General features: G+C 37.1%; 2 protein-coding genes across 3 annotated transcripts; one reads left to right on the plus strand and one right to left on the minus strand.

Annotated features, from left to right (window-relative positions):
- Positions 1 to 10,519: 10,519 nt before the first annotated feature.
- Positions 10,520 to 16,363, minus strand: LOC113310871 (probable zinc metalloprotease EGY2, chloroplastic). 2 transcript variants are annotated; one of them, XM_026559686.1, is made up of 16 exons: positions 16,026 to 16,363; positions 15,858 to 15,939; positions 15,311 to 15,409; positions 15,120 to 15,212; positions 14,888 to 14,980; positions 14,656 to 14,748; positions 14,418 to 14,465; positions 14,195 to 14,245; positions 13,995 to 14,099; positions 13,589 to 13,663; positions 13,398 to 13,503; positions 13,072 to 13,165; positions 12,137 to 12,290; positions 11,645 to 11,852; positions 11,215 to 11,375; positions 10,520 to 10,981 (listed from the first exon to the last, which is right to left on the minus strand). In XM_026559686.1, the coding sequence occupies exons 1-16, from the start codon at positions 16,178 to 16,180 to the stop codon at positions 10,703 to 10,705; spliced, it is 1,896 nt and encodes a 631-aa protein (XP_026415471.1). In that variant the 5' UTR covers positions 16,181 to 16,363; the 3' UTR covers positions 10,520 to 10,702. The 2 variants fall into 2 exon arrangements, with proteins under 2 accessions (XP_026415471.1, XP_026415472.1); XM_026559687.1 differs by lacking the exon at positions 14,888 to 14,980.
- A 5,495-nt stretch (positions 16,364 to 21,858) lies between these two features.
- On the plus strand, positions 21,859 to 23,250 carry LOC113312522 (protein FAR1-RELATED SEQUENCE 5-like). The gene has a single exon (XM_026561270.1). It carries the CDS (start codon positions 21,859 to 21,861, stop codon positions 23,248 to 23,250), a length of 1,392 nt encoding a protein of 463 aa, XP_026417055.1.
- Positions 23,251 to 23,658: the final 408 nt, after the last annotated feature.

The following is a 23,658-nucleotide window of genomic DNA, read 5'->3' on the forward strand; positions in this document are numbered from 1 at the left end:
CTCTGCATTTTCGCAATCAAACTATTCAAATGGTTTGTGATGACCATAGTATTCCTCACTCTGATTATCCGTGTCTCTTGGAGGAGATCCCAAAGAACATTCCTAGTCTGACCATCTCTGATAGCGAAGCTGATGATGAAGAATCTGATGGTGATGAAGGTTATGATGGAGATAAAGGTTCTGATGCAGACGAAGAAGAGAACAAGTCTGATGAAGATGATGAAGGATCAACTAAGAACTAGTCTTTGTTTCTTTCTTTGATCTTCTGTAATACTTGTACATTTATTCATTCTTTTTGTATATTTGCGAATTCTTTTGGTTCCCCATATTCCTTAATATATGAGTTTCTTTCATTTCGACCTGCATTCATTAAAACAATTCTTCCTTGCAATACGGTTAATCAACATAATCATTAGTTTTTGAATTTTTGCGTAAATCTATCATGTGGAAACAAATAACATTTTTTAATTTCATTCATTCCCATACTTGCCTCTGTTATTTGTATCCAAATGAGAGATTTTGCAGATTTTCTTATTTTGTGCCTCAACTTCGCAGTTGTTTATGTATAATTTCGCAATCATATGCGAAGTGAATTTTGATTCTTTTCAAAATCTCATTCCTGTGTGGTCTTATTTTCCTTCCTAGTTAAAGGTCTTATTATGCCACCTCTTGTCATTGCGACAAAATCGCAGGACGTCCTTGCATTTTCATGCAAAAACCCATTGATCTCTTAACTTTTTCTTTTGTATTATTGCCTCTTCAGGATGTTGCGACAATATGACAGCCTAAATATTCTTGCGAAAATAAAGCCCCATGACATTGTCGTCTTGCGACGAAATCGCAGGACGTCTTCGCACTTTCATGCGAAAACCCATTGATCTCGTCTTATCTTTCTTTTAGTATTATTGCCTCTTCAGGATTGTCGCACAAATATGACAAGCCTTAATACCCTTGCGAGTAAAAAGCCTCATGACATTTGCGTCTTAAGACACTTATCAGCTCCCTAATGGAGGGTGCCGCCCTTATCTCCCCCTGGTTGCCCCTTCAAGGAGGCGTACCTCTACCATACAAGGTTGGCTCCTCCCATCCGGTCTTAACAACAACCAGTTGTTTTCGCAGCCTCTTATCCCTTTTACCTATAGGGCTTATGGTTACGAGACTGCACCCTAAGTGGGGTTTTCTTCGGGCCGAGTGCAGTATAAGCCAAGACTTGTCAAGAATGGCAAGGTACGCTCCAGACGCCCCTGGCACTCTTGACTCAACCGTGTACCTCGGCGCCTTGGTCAGATTCTGCACTCCTTGGGAGAGTCCTTATTACCTTAGTCGCCCAACCTAAGTCATATGCTTAAGTTGAGAATCCAAGGTGCCTCTCCCGGATGGGCTTTATTGACCCCAAATCTCCATGACTCAGGTTCCGGTGGGGGGTGTAGCCTTTCCCTGAGCCATGCAACAGGTACCCCCTTATATGACGTACTTTAGGTCTTACATTTGCCTCTTGCGAAATTGTATTCGCGAACTAGGGTGTACGCCATAAAGGTTCGCCCCTTTCTCTTTTGTCATTGTTCTGATTGTCTTTTGTAATTCATTATCTCTGCGAGATTCTCGCACATCATCATCGTATTTGCACTTCTCAATCTCATTTTCATCATTCAGTAAAATGTATTTTGAGAATTTTATTTGTTGCGAGAGTGTCGCAACAAATCAATCATTCATACACTTCTTATTTTTATTACCTTTGCCATTCTCTGCTTCTTTTATTTTCTGCTACTGCTTCCTTGGTAGTGGTATGTTCACCATTTCTTATTCTGAGCTAGCATTAGTTTCGCAACATTTCTTCTTCTTTTCGTTCGATTGCATCCACCATCAATCTCACTTCTTTGTGTCTCTTTGATTTTGTGTCGCCAACTTTCCTTCTTGTTTGCTCTTCCTTCGCAGGATTCTACCTCAGTTTCGTAACATTTCTTTCCTTCAACCCAATCTCCTTTTATGATTCCTACACCGCTGGGGTGAGGGAATTTGATGCACTGGTGGAAAGTTGAAGCTACACCTAGAATCCCATGTAGCCAAGGTCGACCAATTAATGCATTGTAGGGTGACTCTACGTCAACAACACAGAACAGGATTTCAGAAGATATTCCCTTCAATGGAATTCGCATAGTAACCTCCCCTTTAGGCTTGTTGGCAGTACCATTAAAACCATATATCTTATATGTTGATGGTATAAGATCATCATCTCTCCCTCCCATGGTTTTATAAGTATGATAGAATAAGATGTTCACAGAGCTTCCGGTATCGATTAGAATCCTATTAATTGCCCATGAGTCTTCAGCTTCATCATCTTCATCTTCTTTCGGTTTTGGATTAATTTCTAATTTTACCACCAATGGATTGTCATGTACCTCTCCACCTTCGGGGACTTCTTCTGCGGTAAAAGAAATAGTCTGCTTCTGCCATTCCTCTAGTGGCGAGATTTTCGCAATGTTCATAATTTCTCTTTCATCATTGTCTCTTGCGAACACTCTACTCAAAAAATTGTCGTGAAAATCTTCAATTGTCTTGTATGAATGTACGATAGAGTGACAGAATAGGTTCTTTTCTTTTGCACCAACTTCTACGAAGAATGTTTCATTCTCTTTCACCGTGTTTACTCTGTGATGCTCTGGTGGTGGTGGTGGAAATGGTTGAGATTGTGGGTGACCTACCAAAAAGTGGTTTAGTTTTCCTTGATCTATCATTCTCAGAATAATTCTCTTTATATTTCTGCAATCATTTGTAGTATGTCCATGAAAATGATGATAAGAACATAACTCATGACTTCTATGGCTTGGAGGTGGTTCCGTTCCCATGTTCCATGGTGTTGGTATATTCTCCATCAAAATTATAGCTTCCCATATTTTCTTCACACTTGCATTTAGAGGTGGAATCTTGATTTCTTCCCATACTACCTTGTGACCTCCTTGTCCTCTATTATAATTTTGTCTTTGACCTCCATAGGTTTCTTGTGGCTGATCAAGTCTTTGAATCTTATTATTTCCATCATGATTGTAGAAATTTCTTTCTCTTTCATACTCCTCTTGACCTCGGCTTCTCATAGCCACCAGTTTCTGTTGATTGTTGCCCGTAACCTTTTCTTGTTGTACTTGCGAAGTGCTCGCCACTGTGTTTATTAGTTTAGGTAATAAGCTTGCATTCGCTGCTTGTGAATTGGTGTTCGCAATTGGGTATGATTCCATCTCATTTTTCCTTTCCTCTAGAGCAATATACTCTTCCTGAAGTTCTCGCAGTTCGGTCATTGTGATTGTTTTCTTGACTCTGAAAATTTGGACATACAATAGATTGGTTGCGAACATAGCATTGATAAATGACAAAATAAGATATCTCTCACCCACACGGCCTGCCATCTCACTACACATAGTCCTCCACCTTTTGTTAGATGCTTCAAACTTTCTCCAATCCTTTGTTTTAATCCAAACACATCTTCAATACCAGGTCGCGACGAATTGTTACTTATATATGCCCCCAGGAATGTAGTCTGCAAATGATTGAAGGATGTTATTGTATTCTTTGGTAAACCTTCGAACCATTTTAACGCCTCCCCTATTAAGCTGGATGCAAAATACTTGCATAATACGGCATCATGATTTTCCCATTGCAACATGCACCTCACATAGGCTTTAATGTGTTGAATTACACAAGTTGTTCCATCAAAAATGCTAGTTAATGCGGGAAGATTGCATTTCGGAGGTATTCCTCCTAGTTGTACTTCTCTTGTAAATGGAGTTTTCGCAGCTTCTTCTATAACTTCATATAATTGTCTTCTGCCTACTTCTCCTCTACTATTTAGCATTCCTCTCATTTCTTCCAATTCTTTTAAGATTTGTTCATTTACGCCTGAATTTTGATCCATTGGTCTTTTTAATTTCGCCTCCCTTCTTCTGCGTTCATGTCTTTCTTCTCTCGCGAAATTTTGCATTTCTTTTTCATCATCCTCATCTCGTCTTCTCCTACGATTCTCTTCCTCATCTCTATCTTGAATTCACATATGATGATGTCTCTCATTTTCCCCTCCATGATTTTGTTCATTTCTTATCAATTTCATTCACTGTCTTTCAGCCCTCCTATGTACTCTATCATACTCTTCATTGAGATTACCGTTATTCCGGTTTTGTGTACGCCTTCTTTCTCGATTGTCGTGATTATTCTAGCGAATCGCCTCCTGAAGCTCTTGTTCTTCCATTTTCGCTCTCAATCTTTCACGTTCGCAAGTTAAACGTGCTTGTTCAGCATAGTGTCTTTCAATTTCTTCTTCAATCGTTTGTTGATTTCTTTGAGTTTCTCTCTCATGTAAAATTCTCCTTCCTTCCTCTCGATTCCCTTCGCCATCTTGATTATTTCGTCCCTGACGTTGTCCATTCTCCTGACTTTTATCATTTTGCCTATCATCAAAAGTTTTATTTTGTGAAACGTAACGATCATCAGTCCTTTCTCTACCTTCGCGATGTTCTTCATTCGGATTTCGTATTTCTTCTCGAATATTATTTTCAGCATTAACTATGGGTGAGTTTCGCCTCATCTCTCTTCTAGTCGATCTTGAATACGATCTTGTAGTATTTCTTGATCTTCTACTCTGTAGTATCATATTTTCCATCCTCAATTCGTGATTTTTCCTTGTTAGATTTGCACGTTCTTCTGCCTCAGCTCTTCTTTCTTCATGCATTCTTCGTCTCAACATCTCTACTGCTCCAATTTCCTCATCTTCACGAATTATTCCTTCAACTATTTCTTGTTTCCCCTTTGTTAGTCTATTATTTCTCGTTTGTCGTTCTTCTTCTTCATCTGCTGAATTTGATCGCCAAGTATGTATGCTCACTCTATCATAATCCATAGTTCTATTTTGTACCGGTGTTTGTTGAACTGGTTGTTGAATTTGATTTTCTCCATCATTTCTTATTCTAGTAGATTCTCCTGTTTCACTTCTCTCCCTTCCAGCAAGTCTTTTACTTATTCTTCTAGCGGTTGTTGGTTGTTCGGATATATTCCTCCTTCTAGCCATTTCTTCAATACTAATGAATTGTAAGATATTCCGTAAAATTCTTCACCAGTTATTCTAATTTCCCATAAATCAGAATATTAATCTTCAACCTTTTCTAGGGTGATCTTCAATCTTCGGTCCCTGTTTCTAGCGCCATTATGTAGTTGCAGGAAATCCTACACTACACCCCTCACAAGATTTCATTAACATTCAACTCATTTTTGGATTAACAATCTTAATTTTATTGATGAATCTTTGAATAATCTTACAAGAAAAGATAAAGGAATCAAGAATAACCATTGTTCTAGATTTTCTCTCTCCTATTTACTTGCTTCTCACTCAAAAAAGATATCTCTCCTTCCTTTACAACTGAACGACTATTTATAGGGCATTACATAGTGGATGACAACTAATATGTCCTTTATTTTCGGATATGACTTGCGATATTATCGCAACCTTATAAATATCAATCTCGCAAAACTTCCTTATTTTCGCAGGACCGTCACACTTGTCTCATGATTTGGCTGATGTCGTTTATTATGTCGTTTCTAAAGTTGTTCTGTGACACTGTCGTGTTGTGTTGTTCATAATTTCGCTGAGGCATTATTGCTGCGAGATTCTGATCTTACACGTAATATTATTAAGGGTTATTCTAATTAGTTTTTTTTCTTTGTCGTGTGTTTAATAGTATCATCAAGATGTTGTTCGTCTACTTAAACCCACTGTCGCACCAACAAAAATGTTGGATTGGCCGTTATCCGGTGAATGTGAAAGGTTCTTGCAAATTATTACAAACTCGGGGTTGTCTACTACTGTCGAGAATTCAATGTTGCAACATGACCGGGTGGCTATATCGACGTTCGTGAAGAGATTGTATCCTGAGACCGACATCTTTCATATGTCGTTTGGGGAGATGACAATTACCCTGGATGATGTTATGCAGATTCTTAGACTCGCTGACCATGGAACAACTGTGAAGTATGAATACACAAAGCAGTTAAGTTGGGAAAAACTTTACGATTTAACTAATACTACATCCGTTTCAGAAAAATAGGCTGATTTCATGTACAAATTACACATGAAACCAATATATTATTTCGAAACGGAGGGAGTAAGTGTTTTGGTTGGGATGAAGGGACACCAAAAATTGAGTTTGGGAGGTGCGCTGCTTACAGAACTAGACAGTTCAACATGGGTCATTTGATGACTATGTTTAGAGGCACCTTGCAGAAGAAAAAAAATGAAGGAACATTAACTGATGATCAAGTGAACTACGCGGCCACCGCATATCTCTTTTATGTATTAGGATGTGTCATTTTCCCAAATGTTAGAGGCAACCGGGTCGACGCCAACCTTCTACAACTATTGCATCCTATCAATAAAGTATGTGAGTACTCTTGGGGCACTGCATGCCATGCATTCTTGATGGAAGAGTTGAGAAAGGCGTCGAGGCGAGGAACTAGCCAAATTTCCGGGAACGTGAGTCTATTACAGGTATTTTATTTTATTAACTCTATTAGTCCATTAATAGTTATGTTTTTCTTGTTTCTCCAATTGAAGAATCAATTTTCTAATACTTAGTTTCGTATCCTTATAATAGACATGGATCTATGACCACTTCTGTATCCTGAAATTGGCCTTAGAGAACCCTGAGTAGTAGAAAGGTACTCCTAGAGGAACAAAGTATGTCTTCGATGACAACCGTTTTAGGACAAAGGAACAACAGTTGATTCGCATGAGGGAGGTTTTGGATTCGATGAAGGCCTAAGACGTATGCTTTGATCCATATAAGGAAGACTGAGATAGTGGAACATATAGCGGGTCGGTCCGAGTTGACCCTTTATTTTGGATCGTTGTGGCACCCCACAGTATATGTGATGACAACCCCTCAAGGGTGATGCGACAACACGGTTATGTACAACATCAACCAATGAAAGGGATCCATAATGTATGCGAATTGGAGTTGGAGAAGTGCGCTTCTAATGGTGACTCTATGATGATAGTTCACTCAGGCCCACCTTCCGTTATTGAACACTATAAGAGGATGAATTTCACTATCCACCCTGGTAGACCTGTCACCTGAGGTGATGAAAATTCTCCAGGCTATATGAGTTGGTATCAGAAGCATTCTCATCTTCAAGTAATCCGTGAACTTAAATCAAAGACTACCTCGGTCGCAGTCCCTTATAAGTGTATCATCAAAGAGAAGCCAGGTGGTTATGATACATTGGTGCATATTGTTGTGTTCTTTTCATTTGATATTACGGCTCATCTTAGTAATAACCGTTTGATGTTATGTTATGTATAAAAACGGCGGAACAGGTTTAGGGTTTTGTCCAACTGGTGCGCTGGATGCATAAAGTCCTATCATCAAGAATGACACTATGACAGTAGTCACACAATTTCAAAAGGATGAGAGATTAGATTGGATCATGAAATGCTCCTTCAAAGAAAGAGGAATCCATCCTTATATAAAAGAAGGAAGAATATCCAGCCTACCACAACACATCAGACCTATTAGCTTAGTGGGTGGTATGTATAAGATCATCTCTAAGGTTCTAGTAAACATATTAAAGACTGTAATGCCTGAAATTATATTAGAACATCATGGTTCTTTCATTAAGGGGAAGCGGATCCAAGATGGCATTCTAATTGTTGGTGAGATGATTGATGCAAGGTTAAAAAATTCAAAAGTGTCTGGTATTCTTTGTAAGCTGGATTTGATAATGTGAATTGGCATTGTATTGACAGTTTTCTTCAAGGTACTGGCTTTGGTGATAGATGGAGGAACTGAATCTATTGGTGTATCTCATCTGCTCAGTCTTCAGTTCTAGTTAATGGCATTTTACTACAAAGTTCAAGCATCAAAAGGGCTTAAAGCAAGGTGACTCTCTCTCTCTCTTCATATTTATTCTAGTTGCAGAAATTCTTACTAAGTTGCTTAGAAAGTGAGTTCCTTAATATGCTCAGTGGATTCAACATTTTCTCTCAAATTTCAGTGTCCCATCTGCAATTTGCAGATGACATACTAATTTTCTTAGATACAAAAGAGGAAATGGTGGAGAATTTTCTAATGACTTTTCAAGTATATGAAGCTATAACAGGATTAAAAATCAATTTTGATAAGAGTTTTTTGATCAACATAGGTGCATATCATAAGATAGTAGATTTAGTAAACATTATGCGTTGCAAAATGGAATCCTTACCTTTCTCCTGTTTGAGACTGCCAGTATGGGCCACTTTTAAGCAAAGTAGTATTTGAAATCCAATCATTGGCATGTTCAACAAGAAACTGGCTCCTTGGAGAAGCATATTCCTCTCTAAAGATCAAGGAGTCATATTAATAAAAAGTGCTCTCTTCAGCCTACCCATCTACTTCATGTCTCATCTACAAATTCCAGCTGAAGTTGAAAAAAAGATGACACAATCGATGAGAAACTTCTTATTGGTTTGGACAAAGTCAATAAATCCAAGGAAATGGGTGGCTTAGTCAAAAGAAATCTCAGAGGAGCAAATCAAGCCTTGCTGGCTCAGTGGAGCTAGAGATATGTTAGAGGTAGTATGGAGAAAGATTATTAAGCTTAAAACTAAAATAAAAGAATGAGACTTATGCCCTAATGACTACCAACTAGCTCATGGAAAGTGCTATTGGAAAGGTATACAACATGCTAAAGGTTTATTCCAGGGAAATCCCGACTTTACCCTGGGAAATGGTAGAGACATCAAATTCTAAATGGATATCCCCCATGCAATTATTTTCAGTTGGTTTTTAAAGCAGCAACACTCAAAAAAGCTAAAGTTGTTGAGCTGATATCACGTGGGAGATGGAGGATAAGATTAGAAGGTGCTCCAACAAATCAAGTCACTGATGATTACAACAGGATGATTACCTTTTTATGTGACCCTCTTTATCTTGAATCTGAGGAAGAAGACACATTCAAGTTCTCAAACACTTCTAACTACACTACTAGAGAGTGATATAAGTATTGGATTTACGGTCTCACTTAACAAGCCCTATGTCAGATTTGAAGCACATATGAAAGAAGAATGTGCCTCGAAAAACACAAAATTTAGTTTGGTTAGCGGTTCAGAATTCCATTCACACCGTTGAAAATCTCTATAAGAGGGATTATGACATCTAGGAGGTACAACGTTGGTTTTGCAATAACTCGGAAGAAACTGTTAATCATGTGTTATTGAACTTCCCATTCTCAACAGTAGTTTGGGTATATTTTACTTCAAGAATGGTTGCTACCTGGATTAACAGGCCCACAATCAAAGAGCAGTTCGAGTTATGGCAGTCCAGTTATGGATCCTCAATGCTTAGCAAGGTGTGACAGATCGTCCCGTTTTCTATTGCGTGGGAAATATATGGTATAAAAGAATAGAAGGGCGGCGGGTAAAAAGAGGGGTAAATTACAAGAGAAAGTGGTCATAGAAATCAAAAGATGGATTTATCAATTGGTTTAACTTTTAATCCTTTAGGGACTTGATCCTTAACTGGACTGCATCTAATTTTGTAACCTGATTTTCATTGTAATAGGCTGAAGGTTGGGCTTCAGTCTATATCTTTTTCTTTTTAGTAAAATTTTAATCTTTGTTGATAAAAAAAACCTCCCTAGTTTGAGGCATATGCCTTTATTTGAGGCATATGGATTTCTTCGTCTACCCAATAGAGAAGGATAATGGGTGTCTAAAAATGGCGAAAGTACTTGGGTACCCTCACCACTCTTACGTATCTCTAAACGTATTTTTTCTAACAATCAAATCTATTCAATTGACACTTCACTAAAATCATATCCCTCTCAATAATCGAACCTAAAATTAACTACACCTATGAAATTAATTCGTTCTCCCATTTGATTATAATTTTTTTTCTTAAACTAAGAATCGTCGAATGCAGCAATATGATGATATAATTTTATTAACCCGTTCCTTTTAATTAAGTTTTTGATGGATTTGACCTTTCAAGATTTAGATATCCAGATTTCATGTTTTAATCAGAATCGGTTGATGTCCATGTCTACATTGACCGATTTCATCATAATCGGTCGATAATCATATACACCTCGATCGATTTCTATTCGTGTTCTTCGTGATTGACAACCCAGAGTCGGTCGATGTGGACACTAACATAAACCGATTCTGGTTAGAGGAAACACAAAGATTTTCAGTTGATTTTTTTCTATAGAATCGGTCCATATACATTTCGTCATCCACGAATTCTATTGAATGAGTATGATACTCATAGTGATGTAGAGTTGAAAATGAATATTACCGAAGAAAATCGGTTATATGGGAACTTAATATCCGCCGAGTGTTTTGATGGATGAAAAAAACCAAGTCAGAACCATTAACTAAAATAAAATTGATAAGGGGTTATTGCCTTATTGGAATTACTTCATAATGACTTGTTTTAATCTTTTAGTGACAGGCCTCGGACAAAAGGCATGGGCCTCAAACTAGAGAGGAAACAAAAAAACCGTATCCCCAAATGTGGGACTATTATTAATCACTTATCACTGCTTGAACCACACATAAGAACCTTAAATCACCTGAAGCAAAACAATTTATTGTGTATATGTACGTATGCCTACAAGTTGTAAAGGTATCATGATTTCAATCAAAAACTTTTAGACTTATCATAATGTACACTCACTCACACTTTTATTATCCCCCAAGGGATTCAATTGTACTCCTTAAACCCATTACTGCGTCTTCAGTGGTAAAAGGGAAAGGGTATGGTAGACATACTAGCAACCCTAAGGTCAAAACTGTGATGCCAAGGCCGATGAATTTGTTGTCAGGATCACTGATTTCCTCTGACAGTGGAGCAATAGGCCCTCTCTGCAAGAAGAATATCAAGACGACCCAATAGAATGACACGTCGTTGAATAGCGATGACAGTCCAAGCAGAGCAATTGATACGCCTGTTAAGCGATTTGAAGCCTGCGAATACGTACGTACTTGTTAACATCGTAGAATGTCTTGAAAAACTTCACTTATGAAATTTCAGTGACATACGCAAGTCGAAACCAAATGAACATGCTTGGTGAAAAGAAAACAAAAGTAAAAGAGTTCATATAGTGAATTCTTCGGCTTAGCTAATCTAAGAAATATGCATGTTATATATCATTGAACTACTCCCGATTTTAATGCTTCAATGAGTTTTAGCATTGTACCTTTCGGCCCCAAAGAGCCAAAGAGACACGACCTCCATCAAGCTCCCCAGCAGGAATGCTGTTGATTGCATTAATAAGAAGTCCTGCCCATGCCCATATTACTAGTGGATTTATAGAGATAGGAGTTCCTTCTCTTAATACATCACCAAGAAGAAACTTTGCTGCAAAATATACAATTCAGTTCAATCTATTTCAAAGTTAAAAACTACTAAAGCTTTTCACTTGGCTCGAGTCTTGAAGAAAAAGGAAACTAAAAGGCTGTGTAGGTGCATAAATAGACCCCTTTGAAAAACACCACCAATTAGTGGACATAATTTGATCTACGAGTACTATGACTGAAATTGATGCTTACTACTAAGAATCGGTAAAAAAGCCAAGGCTTCAAGTGAAAAAACAACTAGACTTAGAAAGTGTAAGAACAAGTGCTAACCAATGCCTCCAACAAGGAATGATTCATGGAAGACATTCCCGTCCACTACGACACCAATACCATCACTAGGTGGTAAGAAAAACCCCAAGAGAAGAAGAGCAAAACCCAGAGAGAATCCAGCCACAGGTCCAGCGGCTGCAAACTTAAGGAGGTCCTCGCGGTTGGGAACAATATTTATAATTCTGGTAATGCCACCAAATGAGCCTATCTGCCACCAAAATAAGCCCATCAGACATTTTCTATGTGGATAAGCTTGGAGCCAAAAAAAAGGGAACCCTTTAGGAGGTCTGTTTTCATTTACAGAGTGTTCCTAGCATTTACCTACTGACGAGACATGACATATATATGAAAGAACATGCAGACCCAAAAGAAATATGGAATAATCACTCCCATTATCAGGGACAATTGGTAGTACGCAATAGAGAACATTTGATTATATTCCCTCTATTCTGCCAGATTGAGAGATCTGAAAGGCAGACAACGATATCTCACCTGCCAACTAGGAATAAAGTACGGCACCCCAAGTTTAATTCCTGCGCTTCTTGCAACTAAGATGTGGCCAAGTTCATGCACCCCCAAAATGCATGCAGTTACAAAAGCTCCTGAGAGGCCACCCCTCAACAAGTCGACATTGTCAAAAACGGATCTGAGACATAACGTGCTTGTATGTTACAAAAATGAAAATTATCTTGTTTGATGATGCGCTAAAAAGCACTTGATAACCATTATGCACTTCCATAATAACAGTCTAAAGGAGTAAATGACAAAAACTGCTTGAAAGTTATGAACAATGAAGATTATATTGTTTTGACGATATGCTAAAAATAGTAAAAACACGCAAAGGCAGATAAGCAAATTAATTAACCAAACAAGGTAGATCAATGAATAAAGACCAGAGGAGAGAAACATAAATTGAGAGTTGTGATAAACTATCTACCCATTTCAGATAGAAAATAACACTGAATATGGCTAGCATTAGGTGATGATTGCATAATTTTCAACATTGTTATCAAATTTGCTGATTTGTTGCCTTGATTTAAAAAACTAAGGCGAAGTCAAGTTGCTTACTTAGGAACCAAAGTCTAACTCTTAGTAATTTTCTCTGCTTAAAATATGGTAAGTTACTACATCATATAATCAGTACAAACAGCTTCGTTTAAAACTAGCAGTAGTTCGCTAATCCAGCTTCTTTTTCCCCTTACTGGCAATAGGTTGTGGGGTTATTCGTCTTAATGGTACCGCATTTTGGTACAGTGATGTGAAAGGGTCCCATATATGTACATGCTCCAGTTGACATCTAGGATATGTGGGCAAAACAATTCTCCATATTATCTCAACTTTGAGTAGTAACTAGAATGTGTTTGTTTTTATATATATAAATAATGAGGTGGGAAAAAACAAAGTGACAAAACACAGGAATTCCATACAGTAAATTTGTCTGTAGTTCAGGGACGTTTCGGAGAAGTAGTGTAAAAACAGTGACCAATCCAAATGCACCAGCTGCCACCCATTCTGGAACAGCTGTAAAAAAACAAAAACAGGTTCTGATTTGCACAATGCAATACAAACAGTAGAAAACCGCAACCATGGTATATTCCTTACGCATCTGACATCTCATATCGTAAAAGTCTCACTTTGGGACTAATGCTCTAAATGATGTAATTGTAATGAAGGGATAAAACCAGGAGGTGTTCAATTATGAAAATATCGACCTAGAAATTTAAGTGATTGACCCCAAAAGCAAAGGGTTTACCAGTACTCTCAGGTTGCAATGTCATCTTAGGAACCACAACAGCCACTGGGACATCATCCTCTGGATTGATAAGAAGGAAGAGCTTATATTCATCCCCAAACTTATCCTGCAAATTGAGGACAAATAATTTATGGAAAACTGAGGCTAATGCTAAAACTGCTCAAGGAAATCTCTGTGGAATCTACACTTACCTCCATCCTTGTTTTTATCCTTTCAAAACTTTTGGATGCAGTGCCACGCAGGTTTCCTTTGAACAAAATTCCAGTCTAGTCAAAGAAGATGCCAAAAGGAAGCTTGAGATATAATTAAAATAATATATTAAAAGAATCAGATTTAACAAAACTATTTTAGGATCATAAGTATATAGCCAATAAATACAACTGAACTCTTTAATAGATCACATATTAAGTAACTTCCTAACGCATCATGCAGGAAAAAAGAATTAAAGTGAGCCGTATGTATAAGTAGACTTGCACTAAAGAAAGCAATTTTCCAGTTAAGGACTTAGAGCTCATCTCCAACTCCAATTTGATTTTCATTACAAACTGCCATCCTTCTCAAACATGAAAACAAAACATATCTAAGTCAAGTACTCACCTCATATGGTTCATAGCTTGTAACGAAGAAGGTGTCAAAACCAAAAACTTGATCTTTTATAATATCAATGGTTTCCTTGGGGATCCTGTACGACTCACTTAGTTGCTGGCATGTACAAAATAAGAAAGAAGATATAATTTTATACCCGATATAATATTTTGAGCTAATCAACATGACAGGATTAGGCAAATCTTAATCACCTTCAGACCTGGCAGAGGAGATCCACTAGCAACTTCTATATTATCACTCTCCTGAGCAAATAACAGACAAGTACTCTTAAGGATATCAAGTCAAGTGTGATAAAGAACCAAAACAGGTTCAGTAATTGTACAATGTAGTATGCTAATATATATGCATCATTAATCAACGGAAAGGTTTTCGCCGGAATGAATATAGTTGCAGGAATTGGAAAATCTTAGTCACCTTAAGGCCTGGCAGAGGAGACCCACTAGCAACTTCTGAACTGTCACCCTGTGCCAATAACATACAACCACTGTGAGGATATCAAGTCAGGTATAACAAAGAATTCAAAATAGATTCAGTAATTATATATTGTGGGAAGCAAGTATAGGCATCATTTAACAACAAACAGAATGGTTTTAGCCTGAATGAATAATATAGTTGCACCATTAGGCATTAGGAACTAATTAAGAAGAATTACCTCGGTACTAACTGGAGACTTGAGTTCAACATCATTATTTCCAGCTAACTTTTTTAACGCGTCCATAGTCGCCATTGTCGAATCCTCTTTAATCTACCCATGCATAAAGTCCAACCAAATCCCATAAAGGAACAAACTTAGTCTTCTACCAGAATTAACTGGGATATTGACATGTAGCCAGTATGAATTTAGTGGCACCATTAGGAAATAGGAACCAGTTAAGAAGAATTACCTGAGTGCTACCTGGAGACTTAAGTTTGCCATCATTATTTCCAGCTAATTTTTCTAACGCGTTCATAGTCGCCATTATTGAATCCTCTTTGATCTACCCATGCATAAAGTCCATGCAAAACCCATAAAGGAACAAACTCAGACTTCCACCAGGATTAACAGGGATATCGACATGTATCCAGTATGAATTTAGTCGCACCATTAGGAAATAGGAACCAGTTAAGAAGAATTACCTGAGTGCTACCTGAAGACTTAAGTTTGCTATCATTACTTCCAGCTAATTTTTCTAACGCGAGCATAGTCGCCATGGTTGAATCCTCTTTGTTCTACCCATGAATAAAGTCCATGCAAAATCCATAAAATAACAAACTTAGTCTTCTAACAGAATTGAGTATGACATCGACATATATACTCTGAAGTTTACTTGATCAATGACGGTAGGCTGAGAATCGAGCTGTCCATTATTCTGCACATCCAATTCGGGGGAAGGTGCAACATTTCCATCTTCAACTATCTCCTTTTCCTTTACAACATTACACACATAACATGTTACACCACTTATTAGATTTAGCATGATCTACTGATATACATTATAACATCGAAGTACCTGACTCTCATAGTTCGGAGTCTTTGAGCAAGCGGTTGTGAATTATCAGTCAAAGTGATTCAAAGAGGTCATAAATTCTAAGTCCCATGACTAATGAAGTCCTGTAGCCAGTAGGGTAAGACAATATCCACGCTCTTGCACTGAGTGCAAATTTCTATTTTCCTATTCTTCTACTATTAGAGGAAAACATATCACAAACTTCTTAGACTAATTCTCTTACCCAAATACACAATCCCAAAAACCGCACAGCATTTGATTCCAATTTTAACCCTTAAAATCCAAATTTCTTACTCAGTTTCTTCTACTCTACTAATCCAATAGTGCAACAAATAATCCACCACTTACAAAGTGAATAAAGAATCACCTTATCATCATTGCTTTCTGGATCAGATTCAGTCTCCGTTACTCGGCAAATAACAACTCTTCGTTTATGCTGCAACAAAAACCTAAAACAAATTCCAATTCAATCAAACCAAAAATCAAAACTTGAAAGTAAGGAAAAAAAACTCGCCAAAATCACCAAAAATCATACCTAGAACCTGAAGCTATCTGCAGATTACTCCTCGGCACACATGTCCCTCTCACAACAATTGAAGAAGCAGTAAAAGGATGTAATGGAAGATTAGAACAAGAACTACACTTCAAAATGCAAGAAAAATTCTCTCTTAATGTCGCTGGAAAATTCATGATTCCTTGGTAGAAAAATTTGTAAAGTTTACTTCACACTCATAATTCTTTGTAATCCGGATGTAATGAGATCTTATGGATGATAATTTTTCTGAACTGAATTAGGTTTTTTGGCGGAATTGCGTAAGAGGTTCAAAATCTTATCTTGAGAAGAAGAATATTATTTTATCCACTCTTTTTCTATTTTCCCACGTATTTTGTTCGTTACCGTATAACCCTGCCCTTAACGTTTTATTTCTCGTTGGAAAATGGACCGTTAGTTAGTCCGCGAATAGTATCTAAACACGTTTTCTAATCCGCAGACTATGATAACGATTTTTCCTTTGTCGCCTGATCGGCTGGTTACGATGTGAAATGAACCCTGCTGGCACCTGAGAAGTTGAGGATCCCGTTCAACGGATCCAAATCAAACCCTTTAAACCCATAAGTCATATAAGCCCCCACGTCGCGCGGTGAGAATAACCATTTTTGGGTGAGCGTCACTGCTCCCTTGAAAATTCTCGGTTAAAAAAAACGGCATAAACCCACCGGCGAAAAAAACATAAGATAAACCCACTTTTTCTTTGTGTTTGAGATACTACATATCGTTTTCTGATTCACATGTACATCGTCTCTGAAAAAGGATAGTCATACTCATCGTTTTTATCCATTCTTTTTGATTTTCAGAGTAATCATTGTGTCTTTTAGATCTATGTTCTTATTAGTACGAAGGATAATCATGAAACAGAAATTGGGGTTTGCTTATTTGGCTGTTTCGATTTTGCAGACTAGGGTTTATTGAGGTTTCGCTTTTCACTTCAATCAAAATCACTGGTATGGTATCGCTTGATTCATTCTCTTCTTATAGTTTGGTTTCGAAAATCACTGTTTCAGTCGAAACCCTTATATTTATATTCAATTCCGATTCTTGATGGGTTAGCCTAATTCCAATGATCTTCAAGTTTCTACTCTTCTTAGGGTTTCCTAGAGATTTGTATTTCATGTTTCTGTTTTTTATGGAGTAGATTATGTGAGTTTTGATCTGTGGATAATCTCTGTAATTTTATTCGTATTTTTATAATGAATCTTTGATCTCAATACACTGCTATAATCTCTCCGTCTTTTTGATTTTTTGTTTAAAAAGGTGCTCACTGATTTTGATGGCTTTACAGGCTTCCACTGGATTTTGTATACGGAAAATTGGTCATTTGTCCAAATATTATTAAATCACGGTTCAAATGGACGAGTAAAAAATAGTTTGGGTTTAAATGGCCAAAACAAAAAAATAGTAAAGATGAAACTGGTTTCATCTTAGCTTAAATTTAAAAAATAGCAAGGATGAAACTGGATACATCCTGTGTAAATTAAAAATAAGAAAAAATATTTGAAAATGGGCACGATGAAACTGGTTACATCTTGTCTATTTTTACATTTTTGTCCATTTAAACAGTATCAAAATCTAACTGTCCATTTCACCCAGGAATTGTTGATTTTGGTCTTTTTAACCAATTTTGTGTTTTGTATAAGGCTTCTGATAGGAATTCAAATTTTGCAAACATGTCAATAGTTTGGTACAGATAACTTGAACACCTTATGCTCTATTCGGTTTAGGAACTTCATGTTTCTGTGATTCGATTTATTACTTAAATCCTTGATTGATTTTGTTCTAACTACCTGACCCATTGAACTATCAAGCACAATGTAAAAGAAATGAGATCCAAATAGATAAGTATATGTTAGTTCTAATAAACTATGCCCGATCCACATCACATAATTTCTGGATTAGTTACAATAAAGCCTCGAAACATTGGGTAGAGGGGAATAATATTATGTTTGTAGATAACAGATTTGTTCTGATCACAGATTTTATGGGAAGAGATTTGTTGCGCTGATCATTATATAGGGGACTAATATTACTTGCCAATGTCCAATTTATATGGGAAGAGATTTGTTGCGCTGATCACAGATTTTATGCTTGTAGATAAGAGATGAAATTCATATTCAACCATACTGTGATATTAATTGGAATGAGGCTCGACATTTCTGCGCTAAGGTATTCCAATTAATCACCTCACTGTGATATTATGAGCTAATATTTTTTTTGTGCTTATGCAATGCAGGTGTGCATGTGTTGAAGAAGATGTTGCAACTATGTCATTTCTGGAATTAGTTTCTGACTACTATATTTTTATTATTAAGAACAACCTATATGATGCTTACGATCTTTTCTTTAGTTCCACTTACTTTTTCACATGATATTAAGTTTTTTTTTATGGGACCATTGAATCTCTCATTGTGTACGTTGTGTAGGACTTCAATTGAGGTTGATGAGTTGTATTCTGGGAGTTGTTTTCTAGGCATCTAATTGAGTAGTTTGAGTCATATTTTTCAAGGGTACGTAGGGTTGTCCTATACTCCTACGTCTGACTGCCTCTGTTCTTTTAGCTATTATGACAAGATGTAATTAGATTTGTACACACTGGCTTCCCACCCTCCATTATACTTCATCTCCCATACAAAGCATTTAATATGTTCAGTACAACTGCTAATTAATCAACCAAAAAACGAGTCCCTTTTTTGTATTTCTTTTGCATTTATTTTTATCTTATTTTTGCTTATTTATTCTCCTATTTCAAACTTTCAACTATTAGGTTATTAGTTTTCGTCTTTTCAGTTTCTTTCTTGAATCCTTAATTCTGTAACTAATATGTTAATTTTTGTTGCAGGGGATTAAAGAATGTACACCGACAGATGAATCAGGTTAGTTCTTACTAAATTGTTTGATAAAACTCATCGATAGCTGCATTTTTTGGCATTTGCAAGGCACTATACTGATGGGTACTACTGATGCTCACAAGGTCAGGCTACAAATTAATGTTCACTCTATGACACATTAGAGTTCTCTAATCAGTTATTTATGTATCGTTATTATAAAGCCAGTGTATATGAAATATTGATTTTAGCCCTTGGTCTCCTCCACCGTCTAATTCTTTCTCTAAGATTAACATGCCATCTCCACAATTCGCGTCTTGGATGCCTTATGTAATACTGCATTCCTTTTGCTATTAGTCAGAGTATTTTGATCTTGACGGCATTCTGCAACATCAACATCAACATCTGACGTTTAATTTATTTTTAAATTTTTTTTTGAAGCATATTTTTAGATTAATTAATATTAGTAACGCTTTTTGTTTGTTAACAGTAAGGAGTTCAAAATGGGTTTGACAAGAATTTGCTTTATGAATTTGAATGTCTTATGAATTTTCATCTACCTCTTGCTTTGCCAATATTGTATTGTATACCTTTTTGGTGTTGATAATTTAGTTACTGTTTTCAACCATGTCCAGCTGTATATGGCAATCTAAAGATGCACTACAACTAGAAGAATCTAGATTTTGCGTTATGTGCATTTTTTGATTTAGCGTTTATCAGTTAAGATTATGGTCAAGGGAGTCGTCTCTTCAGCATCACGGCACCAAATCAAAAATGTATCGCAATGGTACGAGACAAAATGCCGAGCCACACTAAATCGAGGCCGAGACAAACCAAATAAAAAATCTTAAGCAACTGGCGATGCATAGCCGAGCCACAACAAATGAAAAATGCACTGGGAAGGGGCGAGGCGAAGCCGAGCCACACACCAAATGAAAAATGTATCGGGGAGAGGCGAAACCGAGCCACACCAAATGAAAATGCATCGGGACAGGTGCATTGAGGCGAATCCACATCACAAATCAAAAATATGGTTAAAGTACAAAAAAAAAATGATTTGCAGATCCGCCCGGCGCGTAGCACGGGCACAAAATCTAGTTAGATACTTAATGGGCCTTGGGTCTGAAAAGTTTACCTTCTTTGGAGGAAATTTTTTTGCTCCCTCATTGGTCAAACACTTTTGATCTTACACCACAACTAACCATTTAAATGCATGAGCCACTTAAAACAATCTAGGAGCTTTGTGTGTTGGGATCTACCAAGCAAGCCAGCACATCTGCAACGCGAATGAAATGCATATCAAAATTTAGCTTATCTGAAACCTAAACCCCGATTCTTGTGGAGAAAGGTTTTGGAAACAAATTTCGAAATTGATTTTGAAGTATAAAGGAAATTTTATTCGTCTAGTTAAGATCCGACCTACGAATAGAAATTATTTAAAACAATTTAATGCCAGAAAAAAGAAAAATAAAGCTATATGTTCTTGTGTTTGTACTGTATGGTTTGTTACATGGGAAGTGGCCGCAACAGTTATTGAACATGTGAATCCTAACTAATTAAAAAAAAACAGTGGGCCTTGGGTAGAACTTTAAGTCCATAAGCATTAGTAGCCCAGTCTGTTAATATCATCCCAAAAGAAACTAGATACACTGTCTTTTGGGATAAAATGAAGAATCCTAATTTGGGGCATACAAGATAATTTGGAGGCATACATAATAAGACAAAAAGGGGTTGGAAATAGTATTTTTAGGCTATCCCTTATCCAATCTATTTTCATATATGCCAAAATACCCTTATGAGTAGTGTTAAATTAATGTTAATCTGATTAGTTAGTTTAGTGTTAATTTAGGATCATAATTTTATTTTTAAAGATTAGTGAGTTATTTTTTTAGAAAAAGAACAAGGAAGAGAGAAGAAGGAGAGGAGGAAAAAAAAATAAAAAAATTCTTTGTGATCTTTGTGATTATTGAGAGATGTGTGATACAAATTCGAGTGAGGAAGATGAATCTTCATCACGTAAAGCTATGAAAATACATATCAATTACGATGGAGATCCAGAAATGGCTTATTTGTTGGATCTTGAAAATGATTTTACCCAAATTCAACATTTTTCTCAAACTCAAGATGATTCCTTTATGGAGCCAAACCCCGAAGATGAGTACATGGATGAGGAACCCAATGCTAATAATACACAGGTATGGTTATAGAAGTTGTTTGATTTCCGTTTTGTAGCTTTATTTCCCCAAAAGTTATGATTTTTGCGACTAGTTCGGCGCAACAGAGTAAGGTTCGACAGATAATATGTATGCCGAACCATCAAAAATAAAAACAGTTTCGTTTCTACGATTGAGAAATATATATGCCGAACTTTCATTCAATTATTTTCGCGCCAAATAATTTTCATGGTTCGGCTCAAATGCGATGTGATAATATAAGCCGAACCGTATACAAAAAATTATACGAGTTACAGTGTAATGTTCGGCTTACACGTTATCCAGCCGAACCATAATTTTTGTTTTTATAAATTTCAAGTCTTATGGTTCGGCTTATAATATTAGTGCCCAATAGGCCGAATCCATGTTTGAGAATAGGTTCGGCTTTGTAAACCGAACACTAACTAGCCGAACCGTGAGATCGGCTTTCATAGAAAACTGCGTGTTAACCGAACCTGACCCAAAACCTATGCGATATTGTTATAGATTGTTCCTAAAATGGAAACTATGGAGGATCAACCACCGCCTGTTGATGTCATCCATGAAGATACTAAAGATCACTTCCAAACTGACTTGGTAGGTAACGTAGTTTATGTTTTTACTAATTTTCAAGTTTGTTGTATGCAAAATCATTAATAAAACTTAATTTTTGTACTTGTGTATATGTAGACGTGGAAAACCAAAGAAGAAGTTGTTAAATGGGTTGAGGAACATGCTTGGAAAATCAATTGCGTCCTGGTTAAAGGTAGACAAAGAAAAAAGGAGCGGGTTGAGATGGTTTGTGAGAGGGGTGGGAAGAAAGTAAGCAAGAAGAAAAATGGTAAGCCATATGTTGGGAAGACCGGGAAAAAATATAAGACTAAAACAAGGAAGATAAATTGTCCTTTCAAGATCGTCTTAAAGTGGAACATAAATGAAAAAGTTTTCAAAATGAATGAAGATATGGATTGCCGTCATAACCACCCACGTCCAAAGGATCTTCATGGACATTATAGAGACGGAAGACTAAAAGCTCATGAATATGCGGAGGTAGATAAAATGACACGAGCACGTATGGCACCCTCTAAAATTCTTAGCAAGTTGAAGGCGGATGATAAGAATAACAAGACTACGTTGCAACAAATCTATAACGCGAGAAGTACTTTGAGAAGAAAGGATTTGCAAGGTAGGTTGGTGATGCAACAATTATTGTGGTTGGCCCAAAAGAATAACTATGCTTGCCAAAAGAAATTTGATGAATTTGGCCATGTGACGCACCTTTTTATTGCCCATCCGGAATGCGTAAAGTTGGTGTTATGCTTCCCACAAGTTCTCATATTGGATTGCACTTACAAGACCAATAAGTATGAGATTCCCTTGATGAACGTTGTTGGTCATACGTCAACCAAGTCTCCTTTCACCGTTGCTTTTTGTTTTTTGCATGATGAGTTGAAAGAAAGCTATGTATGGGCATTGGAACAAGTGAAGTTAATCTTCCGGGAGGATGCTCTACCAAAAGTCATGGTAACCGACCAAGAGGCGGCATTGATGTTTGCCATCAGGAAGGTATTTCCGAACGCGCAAAACTTTCTTTGTACCTTTCATGTATGGAATAATGTTAGGAAGAAATGCCAAGGGATAATCCAACCGCTCAAGTTGAAAGAGCTAGAGAAGATTGCTACATTACCGGATGGAGAACGAGAAGTGAAGAAGAAAGAATTCAGGAAATCATATGAGGCTAATGAAAGGATGTGGGCATGTTTCCACAATGATTGGGAATCTTTGACTTGGTCCATCACCGAAGAAGTGTATGAAGAAAATGTTGCAAAGCTCATTGCGAATTGGGGCGTCAAATACCCGGAAATCATTATATATTTACGCAAGCAATTCTTGGATACCAATGCACATAGATTTGTTAGTGCATTTAAAAACCACCACAAGCACTTCGACAACCAAGCTACAAGTATGGTAGAGTCGGCTCACTATCGTTTGAAGAGGAATCTATTTGGGTGCGTGGACACGTTCGTCACGGTGTTTGACGCAATGGAAGACTATTTCATGAGTGACGTTATAAGAATTGGAACATTATTCGAAAAAAGTATAATGATGAAGCATGATGAATTCCCGGATGTTAAGTGGCTTCGGGGACTAACCATAGGGTCTCTCATTTTTACATTACACTTATAATGAAGGAAGTGGATTTGATGGAGAAAATGGATGCTAACTCCCAAGAAGAGTGTGTTTGTAAAATGAGGTAAAGCATGGGACTTTCGTGTCGGCATGAACTACTTCGGTACAAGGATTGTCTTATACCTTTTGAGGATATTGATCCTCATTGGAAATAATTGAGTAATGATCCTATGCCCGACGAGGACGATGATGTAGAGATTTGGGATACACCTTATGGAAAAAGGTTGGCCGAAATGTATCGTGGGATGTTGCGACCTCAAAAACAAATATTATGGGACAATATGATGCCAATACTCTATCCTCCACCCAACAAGGTATATTCGAACCGGAAAAGGGGCCACTAAAAGGTAGGCCGCCCACGAAAGAAAACCGAAAAGTGCAGAGAGCAAGAGTGTATGCTCTTAC

Source organism: Papaver somniferum, chromosome 9 (genome assembly GCF_003573695.1).
Source record: "Papaver somniferum cultivar HN1 chromosome 9, ASM357369v1, whole genome shotgun sequence".
Classification (NCBI taxonomy): Eukaryota; Viridiplantae; Streptophyta; class Magnoliopsida; order Ranunculales; family Papaveraceae; genus Papaver; species Papaver somniferum.